The sequence below is a fragment of the Camellia sinensis genome, chromosome 3 (genome assembly GCF_055761805.1).
Source record: "Camellia sinensis isolate YWXY chromosome 3, ASM5576180v1, whole genome shotgun sequence".
Lineage (NCBI taxonomy): Eukaryota > Viridiplantae > Streptophyta > Magnoliopsida > Ericales > Theaceae > Camellia > Camellia sinensis.
Genome location: NC_138963.1, coordinates 201484190 through 201497767, shown reverse-complemented (window position 1 = coordinate 201497767; position 13578 = coordinate 201484190). Strand labels below are relative to the sequence as shown.

Sequence of the window (13578 nt, the reverse complement as noted above, 5' to 3'; positions counted from 1 at the left end):
GAAATTTCCCACCAACCTCAGAGTCGACACCATGAGGAGAGAGCAGACTGTGTATAGCGATCCCGGGTTTACCCTTGTTGTACAGTGATCCGGACATGTGTCCGTGGATGTTGGTAGTTGATTATTATCTTGTTTACATCCTTTTTACTTCGTATTTGAGTTATAGGATGTGTTGGGCAGGTTTGTTACAGGTTGGTTGAGTTTAGAAACCAAAACTAGTTGCCCAAATTTTGGCCTGTCCGCTCGAGCGGGGGTTTTGGCGCTCGAGCGGGAATTTCACCCATCCAGTATTTCTTGTGCAGTGTTGGACGCTCGAGCGTGGGGTTGGCCGCTTGAGCGGGGTTGTGTGTGTGCCGCTCGAGCGGGGTTGTGTGTGTGCCGCTCGAGCGGGGAATTAGAAGCTCGAGCGGAGACCTGGTTCTGTAAAAGTTCTGGGAGTGTGTATCCGCCGCTCGAGCGGGATTGTTGACGCTCGAGTGGGAGTCTGTGAGTGACGCTCGAGCGGGGTGTTTGATGCTCGAGCGGGTCGACTGGGTTTAAGTTCCGTGTTTTGACTTTTCAAATCATTTTTTCACTTTCTCTTCTCTCTCCTACTTTTCCAAAAACACCATTGTTGAGCCTCTCACTCTAGAACTCTACCTTCTCTCTAGGTTTTGATCTAGTAGGAGTGATTTGCTCATCTTTGGCCTTTACAAAAAAGTTGTTGATCGTCGAGGGCTACGTTTTAATCTGAAAATTTCAGGATTTGGAGCACGTTGGGTTTTGTCATCTTCTCCTTTGGGGCTCCGAAATTGAGGTAGGGATATCCTACTCCTCTCTATGGATTTTGTCTTTAAATTTTAGTATTTTGAGATGTTGGGGTTGGTTTGGTAATTTAGTGAAAGTTTGGGGCTTTTGTGCAATTTTACAAAAGTTGGGGTTTTATTCATAATAAACCTAGATGCATGTTTGGCATAGAGAAATGGAATAAATGTTGAATCATTGATGAAAATGGGACCTAAGGGTTGAAATGTTAATTATGGATAATGACCTAATTACATTGTTTGATTAATCGGGATAATTAATTGTGAGAAATGAGGAAATGAAATGGAATTGTCGAGATTGGGAATGTATGGGGTTAAAGGGTGTAGTTGAATTGTTTATCACACACCGAAATGAAATGTTGATTGAATATCCAATTGTGCATTTATTTTTCTGTTTAGAAATAATTGCTTTGGGCTATCGGTGGAGGATAGTCGTGATTGTTGTAGACAATGCATGATGATTAGGCAAACGGAAACTAATCAATGGAATGTGTCATGGAATTTGACGGTTGATAGAATACATTAGTGTATGTATTGAGTGAATGTATATAGAACCAATGTGTTTGTATACGTTATGTGTAGAGGAGGAGATGGGGGATGTACTCCGCGGTTTAGGGGAAGATGGGGGATGTACCTCTAAACCGGATAGTGTTGGGAGAAGATAGAGGATGAACTCCGTAGATACAGCTCATATGCTTGTCTAGAGAAATGAAGATAGAGCTCATATTCTTATCTTTGTGAAGTATGGATATAGCTTATATGCTTATCTGTGAATGTGGCTATTGTTGTTATACATATCTGTTGTAGAATGTGGATATAGCTTATATGCTTATCTGTGAATGTGGATATTGTTGTTATACATATCTGTTGAGAATGTGGGTAGAGCTTATATGCCTATCTGTTGAAAAAGGGAAAATGAAAGGTAACTTGGACTCATAAGTCGTATGACATAAATATGTAATTTATGTGAATGTATCAGTGTTGGCCATCTATCAATTGCTAATCTTTTAGTCATTGTTCATGGTTGGTTTAGTGTATTTCTACTGGGCTGTGGCTCACCCTATATGGGAATATCATTTTCAGGTACAGGTAGCATGCCACCTCCAAGGATATAGCTTGGGAGGCTAGAGGCGGACATACTTTTGTCGTTTTACTTTTTGATGTATTACATGTAAATTCAAGCCAAGGGCTTAATGTGTAATGAGTTAGTACTCTTTTGTTGCAACCAAGTGTTAACTTGGAAAGCTGTAAGCCCATAGGGCATTTGCTTTTGTTGTTAACATGTAATACTTATGTAATGGAATTCTGATAAATGGAAGAATGTGGAACTTTTACATATCAATGCATGTCTTATTTGATGGGTTTAATGTTATTATTTTGAGGGCGTTACAACTTGGTATCAGAGCGTACCGGGTTCGAATACTTTGGGTACGTGGGAAGTGATTAGTATCACAATGGGTTTGTCCCGCTTGATAGAGACCTAGAAGTAGTATCATATGCTATGTGCTTAATTGATAACATGCTTATGTGACTATGTGGGTATGGGATTTAATTTCTAGGATATTGATTGAATCCTTGAGTTTCTGGGAGTCTTGTTGGAAAAGCACTTGATCAATGCTGTTTCTAACCGGAACTCTAGTAACGCCTCGGGACTATCATTATCCGGAAATGAAATTCGTAAGTGCTTATGTGTTTATGTGCTTACGTGGAGTGAATTACAGTTGTCCATGTACTAGGACGTGGGTGTTTAGTTTCGGCACATTTGTGAATGTGCTAATGTTCTGTGTTACCTTTATTAGGATGTCAGGGCGAGGAAGAGGTGCTGGGCGTGGTAGACCTGCGAGGCAGGAAGTACCGTTACCGGAGGAGGTTCCGGCAGTGCAAGAGGGAGTTGGCCAGGCCAATGTGGCCGAGCCAGTGGGTCAGCAGGCCATGGGTGCCTTGGCCAGAGAGATAGCAGGAGCTTTGGGTATTCTTAGAGCTGGGAATCAGGCAGCTGGGGCAGGGCCTTCTTTCTTAAAGAGGGAGTTTTTCCGGTCAAATCAAGATGAGTTTATCGGGGATCCGAAGGAGCCACTGAAGGCTGATGAGTGGCTAGAGCAAATGAGTAAGACGTTCGAGATGCTTGGCATCGAGGACGGAGCACTGAAAGTGACCTTGGCATCCTTCCAACTGAAGGGAGATGCGGGTCAATGGTGGAAGTACGAGAAGGCTCGTGTTGGTGGTACATGGGAGGCGTTTGTGAATGCTTTCCAGGAGAGGTTTTTGTCTGCAGCAGCTAGGGAGAAGCTGAGGGATCAGTTTAGCCGGCTTAAACAGCAAGGCTTGTCGGTGGCCGAGTTTGAGGCTACTTTTGCCAGTCTGTCCAGGTTTGCACCTGAACTGGTGGCGTTTGAGGAACGCCGTTGCTATGAGTTTGAGCGGAAGTTGAAGCGGGGCCTCAAGTTGAGAGTTGGTGGGTCTTACATCAGAGAGTATAGACACCTGGTAGATGCTGCTGCTCATATGGAAATTATGATGCAGGAAGAGGAGGAAGAGCAGAGGGGCTCCAAGAGGAGCCAGGATGGTCAGGGTGATGGCAGGAGACAGAGGGGTTATAACCCTCAGCAGCCTCAGAGCGCAGTTTCTAGATCGACCTTTCCGGTGCCGAGTGCAGGCTCGGAGAGGGGCAATCAGGGGGAGTTTGCTTGTTACAAGTGTGGCCAGCTGGGTCACAAGGTTTCAGTTTGCCCGCAGAAGGGTGGGGGTCAGAGAGCTGCTTCTTCTTCAGCTAGACCGCAGAGTCAGAGTTTGGGCAGGGGGCAGCCCTTGTCTTGTTATCAGTGTGGACAGCCTGGGCACTTGAAGAGGTTTTGCCCACAGTTCAGTGCCACTTCAGGAGCGTCTGGTTCTAGACAGACACAGGGATTTCAGCCAACTCAGTCTGTGCAGGCCTTGAGGGCCAATCCGGGAGCTTCGTCGTCCCAGTCTGTGCAGCAGTCTTTTGCTCCTAGAGGTGAGCAGGTAGACCAGGGGCCTACGGGGCGCGTGTATGCTGTTACCGCGCAGGATTTAGTACCGGCTCCATCAGTAGTGAGAGGTACTTTTCTGTTTTGCAACTCGGTTGCTAATGTGTTGATAGACACGGGTGTATCTCATTCTTTTGTATCTGCTGCATTTGCATCTGTTTTGGAATTGGAGTTAGCACAATTAGCATCTCCTATTTGTGTAGTGTCACCTCTTGGTGGTGAGTTGATCCTGAAACAGGGTGTTAGAGATTGTGATATAGAGGTCGCCGACTATAGGCTTCCTTTTCCGTTTGTTGTTGTCATGCCCATGAAGGGTTTTGATGTTATTTTGGGTATGGACTGGCTATCGTCATACCGGGCTGTTATCGATTGCTACCGCCAGAGGGTCACGTTATGTACCTTGAGCGGGGAGTGGTTCCATTTCTTGGGAGACCGGGTTGGTAGTGTTTTGCCACCGAGGTATGATTCGCGAGGGCGAAGTGAGCTTAGTGGTCTACTTACCAGCTTTGAGAGTGGTGAGAGCGGTGAGACCCAACTTGTGTTGCCGAGGGTGGTTTGTGAGTATTCGAATGTCTTTCCCGAAGACCTTGTTAATTTGCCACCTCACCGAGAGATAGAGTTTTCTATTGATTTAGTGCCCGGCACGGCGCCGATTTCTATGGCATCTTACCGTTTTGCTCCAGCAGAGTTGGTTGAGTTGAAAGTTCAGCTCCAGGAATTGCTAGATAAGGGCTTTGTTCGCCCTAGTGTTTCGCCATGGGGAGCACCGGCCCTCTTTGTTAAAAAGAAAGATGGTGCCTTGAGATTGTGTATTGACTACCGGAAGTTGAATCGGGCTACGGTTAAGAATAAGTACCCTATGCCCCGTATAGATGACCTGTTTGACCAGTTGAAGGGTTCCCGTTGTTTCTCTAAGATAGACTTGAGATCGGGTTACCACCAGTTGAGGGTCAGGGAGGAGGATGTTCCTAAGACGGCATTCCGTACGCGGTATGGCCATTACGAGTTTCTGGTGATGCCATTTGGGCTTACCAATGCACCGGCAGTCTTTATGGACTTGATGAACCGGATCTTCCGGGAATTCTTGGATCGGTTTGTAGTCGTTTTTGTGGACGACATCCTTATCTATTCGTCTTCTGAGGAGGAGCACGAGGCACACTTGAGAGTGGTGCTTGAGTTACTTAGAGCCCATAGGCTGTATGCCAAGTTTGGGAAGTGTGAGTTCTGGCTGAGGGAAGTCAAATTATTAGGCCACGTGGTATCCGGGGAAGGAGTGTCTGTTGATACATCCAAGGTTGAGGCAGTGCAGGATTGGGCACAGCCTAAGAGTATGTTTGAGATCCGCAGTTTTCTGGGATTAGCTGGGTATTACCGTCGGTTTGTGAAAGATTTCTCCAGGTTCGCGTCACCGTTAACTAGACTGACTCGGAAGGGAGTCAAGTTTGTGTGGAGTGAGACTTGTGAAAAGTCGTTCCAAGAGCTGAAAGTTAGATTGACCACCGCTCCGGTGTTGATTATTCCGGAGAGAGGGTTGGGTTATGCGGTTTATTGTGATGCCTCATGAGAGGGTTTGGGTTGTGTGTTGATGCAAGAGGGGAAAGTGGTAGCTTATGGCTCACGTCAGTTGAAAATACACGAGAAGAATTACCCCACACACGACCTAGAGTTAGCAGCAGTGATCTTTGCCTTGAAAATTTGGAGGCACTACCTTTATGGTGAGAGGTTCGAGGTATTCTCGGATCACAAGAGTTTGAAGTATCTGTTTACACAGAGAGACTTGAATCTGAGGCAGAGGAGATGGATGGAGTTCATCGAGGATTATGATTTTGAGTTGCATTATCATCCGGGAAAGGCCAATGTTGTGGCCGATGCCCTTAGTAGGAAATCCATTAGTGATGTAGCTAGTATAGCCATCCGAGAATGGGGGATGTTGGGAGCACTTGGCGAGTTTGATTTGCTACTGGGCGAATCTGTTGAGGCTGCGGCCTTGTTTTCTGTTGTTACGCAGCCTACACTTGTGACTAGAGTGTTAGAGGCATAGAGAGGTGACCTTGAGGTAGAATCCCTCCGAGAGAATATCTCCAGTGGGACAGTTGAGAAGGGTTTGACGGTGTATCCCGACCAGAGTGTGAGATACCGAGACCGTTTGTTTGTACCGGAGTCTTGCCGTGAGGAAGTACTCCGAGAGTTTCATCGTTCGCGCCTTGTGGTGCATCCGGGAGGTACTAAGATGTATCAGGATTTGGGTCGCCATTTTTGGTGGCGGGGTATGAAGAGAGATGTGTCTGTTTTCATATCGAAGTGCCTTACTTGCCAACAAGTGAAGGCCGAGCATCAGAGGCCAGCGGGTTTGTTGCAACCCTTGCCTATTGCCGAGTGGAAGTGGGAGCATGTCACTATGGACTTCATTGTAGGTCTTCCGAGGACTCAGCGGGGTAGTGATGCTATTTGGGTGGTTGTAGACCGGTTGACTAAGTCGGCGCACTTTATTCCTATGCGCGTGAGAGATTCGGTAGATCATCTTGCCGACTTGTATATTCGGGACGTAGTGAGATTGCACGGGGTCCCAGTGACGATCGTCTCAGATAGAGATCCTCGTTTTACTGTTAGGTTGTGGCAGAGTTTGCAGAGTGCCTTGGGCACTAAGTTGACCTTTAGTACGGCCTATCATCCTCAGACTGACGGGCAGTCCGAGCGTACTATTCAGATCCTCGAGGATATGCTTCGGGGTTGTGTCCTGGACTTCAGTGGGACATGGGAGAGGCACTTGCCATTGGTAGAGTTTGCCTACAACAACAGTTTTCAGTCTAGTATCGGTATGGCACCGTTTGAGGCCTTGTATGGCCGACCGTGTAGGTCTCCAGTTTGTTGGGCCGAGGTGGGTGATGCACCTTTGTTGGGTCCGGAGTTGGTTAGGGAGACGACGGAGAAAGTTGAGCTTATCCGTAGGAGGCTTGTTACAGCCCAGAGTCGACAAAAGAGTTATGCCGACCGTAGAAGGAGGCCTTTGGCGTTTGAGGTAGGTGATCATGTCTTTCTGAAGATATCACCTAGGCGAGGCTTGATGAGGTTTGGGAAGAGTGGGAAGTTATCCCCTCGGTTTATTGGTCCTTTTGAGATCCTTGAGAGGATTGGCGAGGTTGCTTACCGGTTAGCCTTACCGCCGCAGTTGTCCGGAGTTCATGACGTGTTTCATGTGAGTATGCTTCGGAAGTATGAGCCAGATCCATCACATGTGTTGGATTGGACTGATTTAGAGGTAGATGAGGATGCCTCGTATGAGGAGAGACCGGTTCGGGTCTTGGATAGGCGGGATCAGGTCCTGCGGGGCAAGACTATTCCTTTGGTGAAAGTCTTGTGGAAACATCACGGAGTGGAGGAAGCCACTTGGGAACGTGAGTTGGAAGTCCGTGAGAAATATCCGGACTTGTTTGTTGATATGTAATCTTGTATTTACATTTTGAACTATTGTTGAACTTAAGAGCTTTTATATATGTCTTAAGTTGTGAAACATTAAAAATGTTTTGGTTTATTGGAAGTATGTTTTGGAACTTGCCTCATATGGAAGTTGAAAGTGACACTATATATGTTGAATATATTGTTGAAATTGGAAAGATAATGCATAATGTTGATGCATGTTGAAAGTACATATGTTATTTACATATTGTGAAATGCCTCTTGTTAAAGGGATGGGATGACCGGTAATGGGTCGAATTGTTGAATGTTAAAATGTAACATTGTTTAAAATGGAGAAAAACTTGTTTTTGAAAACTTGTGCTTAATTTCGGGGACGAAATTCTTTAAGGGGGGGAGGTTATAGCGATCCCGGGTTTACCCTTGTTGTACAGTGATCCGGACATGTGTCCGTGGATGTTGGTAGTTAATTATTATCTTGTTTACATCCTTTTTACTTCGTATTTGAGTTATAGGATGTGTTGGGCAGGTTTGTTACAGGTTGGTTGAGTTTAGAAACCAAAACTAGTTGCCCAGATTTTGGCCTGTCCGCTCGAGCGGGGGTTTTGGCGCTCGAGCGGGAATTTCACCCATCCAGTATTTCCTGTCCAGTGTTGGACGCTCGAGCGTGGGGTTGGCCGCTTGAGCGGGGTTGTGTGAGTGCCGCTCGAGCGGGGAATTAGAAGCTCGAGCGGAGACCTGGTTCTGTAAAAGTTCTGGGAGTGTGTATCCGCCGCTCGAGCGGGAGTCTGTGAGTGACGCTCGAGCGGGGTGTTTGACGCTCGAGTGGGTCGACTGGGTTTAAGTTCCGTGTTTTGACTTTTCAAATCATTTTTTCACTTTCTCTTCTCTCTCCTACTTTTCCAAAAACACCATTGTTGAGCCTCTCACTCTAGAACTCTACCTTCTCTCTAGGTTTTGATCTAGTAGGAGTGATTTGCTCATCTTTGGCCTTTACAAAAAAGTTGTTGATCGTCGAGGGCTACGTTTTAATCTGAAAATTTCGGGATTTGGAGCACGTTGGGTTTTGTCATCTTCTCCTTTGGGGCTCCGAAATTGAGGTAGGGATATCCTACTCCTCTCTATGGATTTTGTCTTTAAATTTTAGTATTTTGAGATGTTGGGGTTGGTTTGGTAATTTGGTGAAAGTTTGGGGCTTTTGTGCAATTTTACAAAAGTTGGGGTTTTATTCATAATAAACCTAGATGCATGTTTGGCATAGAGAAATGGAATAAATGTTGAATCATTGATGAAAATGGGACCTAAGGGTTGAAATGTTAATTATGGATAATGACCTAATTACATTGTTTGATTAATCGGGATAATTAATTGTGAGAAATGAGGAAATGAAATGGAATTGTCGAGATTGGGAATGTATGGGGTTAAAGGGTGTAGTTGAATTGTTTATCACACACCGAAATGAAATGTTGATTGAATATCCAATTGTGCATTTATTTTTCTGTTTAGAAATAATTGCTTTGGGCTATCGGTGGAGGATAGTCGTGATTGTTGTAGACAATGCATGATGATTAGGCAAACGGAAACTAATCAATGGAATGTGTCATGGAATTTGACGGTTGATAGAATACATTAGTGTATGTATTGAGTGAATGTATATAGAACCAATGTGTTTGTATACGTTATGTGTAGAGGAGGAGATGGGGGATGTACTCCGCGGTTTAGGGGAAGATAGAGGATGTACCTCTAAACCGGATAGTGTTGGGAGAAGATAGGGGATGAACTCCGTAGATACAGCTCATATGCTTGTCTAGAGAAATGAAGATAGAGCTCATATGCTTATCTTTGTGAAGTATGGATATAGCTTATATGCTTATCTGTGAATGTGGATATTGTTGTTATACATATCTGTTGTAGAATGTGGATATAGCTTATATGCTTATCTGTGAATGTAGATATTGTTGTTATACATATCTGTTGAGAATGTGGGTAGAGCTTATATGCCTATCTGTTGAAAAAGGGAAAATGAAAGGTAACTTGGACTCATAAGTCGTATGACATAAATATGTGATTTATGTGAATGTATCAGTGTTGGCCATCTATCAATTGCTAATCTTTTAGTCATTGTTCATGGTTGGTTTAGTGTATTTCTACTGGGCTGTGGCTCACCCTATATGGGAATATCATTTTCAGGTACAGGTAGCATGCCACCTCCAAGGATATAGCTTGGGAGGCTAGAGGCGGACATACTTTTGTCGTTTTACTTTTTGATGTATTACATGTAAATTCAAGCCAAGGGCTTAATGTGTAATGAGTTAGTACTCTTTTGTTGTAACCAAGTGTTAACTTGGAAAGCTGTAAGCCCATAGGGCATTTGCTTTTGTTGTTAACATGTAATACTTATGTAATGGAATTCTGATAAATGGAAGAATGTGGAACTTTTACATATCAATGCATGTCTTATTTGATGGGTTTAATGTTATTATTTTGAGGGCGTTACACTGTGGCTAAAGAATGCTACGTCGCTTCATTCAAAGAGTTTAAGTTGAAGGAGACCATGATCATCGAAGGACTCGACGTCAGAGACGAAGACGAATTACTCAGAAGGGAACCAGTGGAAGAACTTGTTGAAGTCCCTATTGATCCCACCAACCCAACAAAAATAGCCAAGATCGGCAGCCAACTATCCCCTCAAGCCAAGGCCGATCTTACAGCCCTTATGACCGAGGACAATGACGTGTTTGCTTGGACCCATTCCGACATGTCGGGTATTGATCCCTCCTTCATCACTCATCGTTTGAACATCGAACCCCATTTCTGACTCTTCCGCCAGAAGCAGGGCATTTTCCACCCAAAACGTAACGCTCTTATTGCTTCTGAGGTAGATAAGCTTCTGGAGGCACAGTTTGTCAAGAACGTGGACTATCCTAGATGGCAATCAAATATGGCCTTGGTCCGTAAAAACAACGGTAAATGGCGACTCTGCGTCGACTACTCTGATCTCAATTGAGCTTGCCCCAAAGATAGTTATCCCCTTCCTCGCATAGATCTGCTTGTCGACGCCACGACCGGTCATCAAATGCTCAATTTCATGGACGCCTTCTCTGGTTACAATCAAATTCTGATGCACTCATCTAACCAGGAACACACCTCCTTCATCACTGACCGGGAAACTTACCACTATCGAGTCATGCCATTTGGACTGAAAAATACCAGAGCAACTTACCAACAGTTAGTCAATGCCGTCTTTCATCACCAGATAGGTCGGAGCATGGAAGTATACGTCGACGACATGCTAGTCAAGAGTAAACCCTCCTCTGATCATCTAGCCGACCTACAGGAGACCTTCGACACCCTACGAAAGTATCAAATGAAGCTCAATCCAGAGAAATGCGCCTTCGGCGTAGGATCTAGGAAGTTCTTGGGTTTCATAGTCAGTCAGCGGGGTATCGAGGCCAACCCTGAAAAGATCAAGGCCCTGGTAGAAATGCAATCGCCTAGAACGGTTAAAGAGGTTCAAAGACTTACTGGCAGAGTCGCTGCCCTCAACCGCTTTATTTCCCGCGCAATAGACAAGTGTCTACCCTTTTTTAAAGTTCTTCGGCAGGCTTTCGAGTGGACGACCGAATTCGAAGAGGCTTTCCAACAATTGAAGCAGTGCATGGCCAACCCCCCTTACTCTCTCAAGCGCTCACGGGTGAGCCCCTTTTTCTCTACTTAGTCGTGTCGAGCACCGAGTCAATGCGGCCCTCATCAGGGAGGACAGCTCAGTACAGTGCTCGGTTTATTACATTAGCTGGGCTCTCAGAGGAGCAGAACAGAACTACCCATTGCTAGAAAAAATGGCCTTGGCCTTCAAGACGATTCCGACCTTACTTTCAAGCCCACTTCATAGTGGTCATCACTGACCAACCTTTGAAAAAGATAATGCAATAACCAAAGTTGTTCGGTAGACTTATGCAATGGTCAGTCGAGCTCAGCCAATTTGACATCTCCTACCGACCTCGAATAGCGATCAAAGGGCACGCTGTCGCAGATTTTATCTTAGAATTCACTAATCCCACTCCGGCCACAGCCCTCCCGCCCAAGCAGTTCAACACTGAGGCAGAAGATCCCTACTCTTGGACCCTCAATGTTGATGGATCATCCCGCAAGGAAGACAGTGGGGCTGGTCTTATCCTCACCGCCCCCGAGGGTGGCTATTTCAAGTGTGCTCTCCACTTCCTGTTTGACGCAAACAACAATGAGGCTGAGTATGAGGCCCTGATAGTAGGTCTTCGCTTAGCTAGAGACATTGGTGTGAGCCATATCCGAGTCTTTAGTGATTCCCAATTGATGGTCGGACAAATCACGGGGGAATTCGACGCCAAGGACGACACAATGTGGGCCTATCGAGATATTGCACTCCCCTTTGTTCGCCTCTTCAACACTTTCCACATCAAGCACATCCCTTGGATGGAAAACTCCAAGGCAAATGAAATAGCTTAATTAGCTTCTGCCAACCAGTCAGACCTCAGCCATGGCGTCCACCTTGAATACCTAGCCCACCCTACCATTGCCCCAAACCAGCAGCAAGTCCACTTCCTCCAAAATGAACCTATTCCATGGGCAGTTGACATCTTCCTATTTTTGACAAATGGGGAATTGCCAAACGACAAACAGCATGCTGCTAAAGTCAGGGCCCAGTTATCCAACTACATTCTTATCAACGGCCTCTTGTACAAACGTGGCTTTTCGCGTCCATACCTGAGATGCCTCAATCCTACCCAAGCGACCTACATGATGAGGGAAGTCTACGACGGTGTATGTAGTAATCATTCCGATGCCAAGTCCCTAGCCCATAAAATACTTCGCACCGGGTACTTCTGGTCTACTGTCAACCAAGATGCCACTGAATTCGTGCGTTAGTGTGATAAGTGCCAACACTTTGCCAACATCCCCCATGCTCCTCCTACAGAATTGATCACACTTTGCAGTCCCTAGACATTTGCCAAATAGGGGATCGACTTAGTTGGCCCATTGCCCACCGGCCGAGGCCAAACCAAGTTTTTAATCGTCGCCATTGATTACTTCACTAAATGGGTGGAGGCGGAACCCTTCGCCACAATTACCTAGCGGAACACAAACTGAGCATGCAGGGCTCAGCCAGACTGAGTTAATTAAAGCCTCAGCCAGACTAAGTTCATTAAAACCCTCAGCCAGACTGAGAACGCAGGGCTCAGCCAGACTGAGTTCATTAAAAGCCTCAGCCAGACTAAGCACCAAGCGCTCGGCTAGACTAAGTTAGTTGAAGTCCCAATCAGGCTGCGCACGAATCAAGAGTTCGGCCGGTTCATGGTACATTTCATGAGTTAGCTGTGGTTTCAACTACACATTTTTAATACTTTTAACATTTTAATTCACTTAAAATCCAGGTCTACAGTCCTCCAAGCCAATATTTCATTTCTAATACTTTTAACATTTTCATGGGCCCATCCTTAACATTCTTACTTCATACTTTTACCATAAGTTCACTCGGTTAGCCGTTTTTAAACTTTTTATGTCACAACTTATCACCCATTCTCATTATTCTCAAAAGAAATAAGGACAGCAATCATACACAAGTACAACTCATTATTTTATTTACAAGCTTACACATACTTCACTACCGAAATTACAAAAAAAAAAAAAAACCAAAAACAAAACAAAACAAAAACAAACAAAACAAAAAATACACACAACATTTTTATATCAGTCAATCTTCCTCACTAGAGGCTAGGTCTTCCTCCTCAACCCTCTCATCGAGGGAGGTCTGGGCAACGTCGTCTTCATCTATTTTTACATTACTGAAGTCCAAGTCTGGGAACAGCTCTTCCGCTATGCATTTAAAGGTCTTCCAGCCGCTGTCCCAAAACTCAGCCATCTCATGCTTGTAGAAGTCTGATCGCTGGAAGCTCTGGATCACCTCCTTTTCACTCCTTCCTCCAACGACCACCCCCGACGGCCCAGCCCCCCCTCACCCTCCTTTGCCAAGTTGTTGGGGACAGCAGCATCAATGGCCATCTGGAAGTCGACGGACTCCTCGAATTGTTCTACAGCCGCCATGCACAAGTCGGGGTACGCCGCCCTCTCAGACGCCAACGTGGCCCTCTCCTCTACCAAGGCCTTCTCCAACTCGGCTCTCTCTGATGCAGACTTGGCCCTCTCCTTTGCCAAGGCCCTCTCCAATCCTGCAATCCAACTGTCGGCCTCTTCCTTCTTCTTGACTGCCTGGTCGCGCAACACTTCGCAGTTGGTCATGACCTCCTCCCACCTCTCGTTAGCAGTGGTGCAGGCCTTCCGAGCCAGCTCTAGTTGTCTCCTCTCGCTTGCCAGCT

At 45.6% G+C, this 13578-nt stretch overlaps 1 protein-coding gene across 1 annotated transcript; it reads left to right on the top strand.

Moving 5' to 3' along the window:
* The first annotated feature begins 9983 nt into the window (after positions 1-9983).
* Positions 9984-11710, top strand: LOC145822162 (uncharacterized). Its single transcript, XM_082918762.1, has 2 exons — positions 9984-9990; positions 11298-11710. The coding sequence occupies exons 1-2, from the start codon at positions 9984-9986 to the stop codon at positions 11708-11710; spliced, it is 420 nt and encodes a 139-aa protein (XP_082774888.1).
* The last annotated feature ends 1868 nt before the right edge of the window (positions 11711-13578 follow it).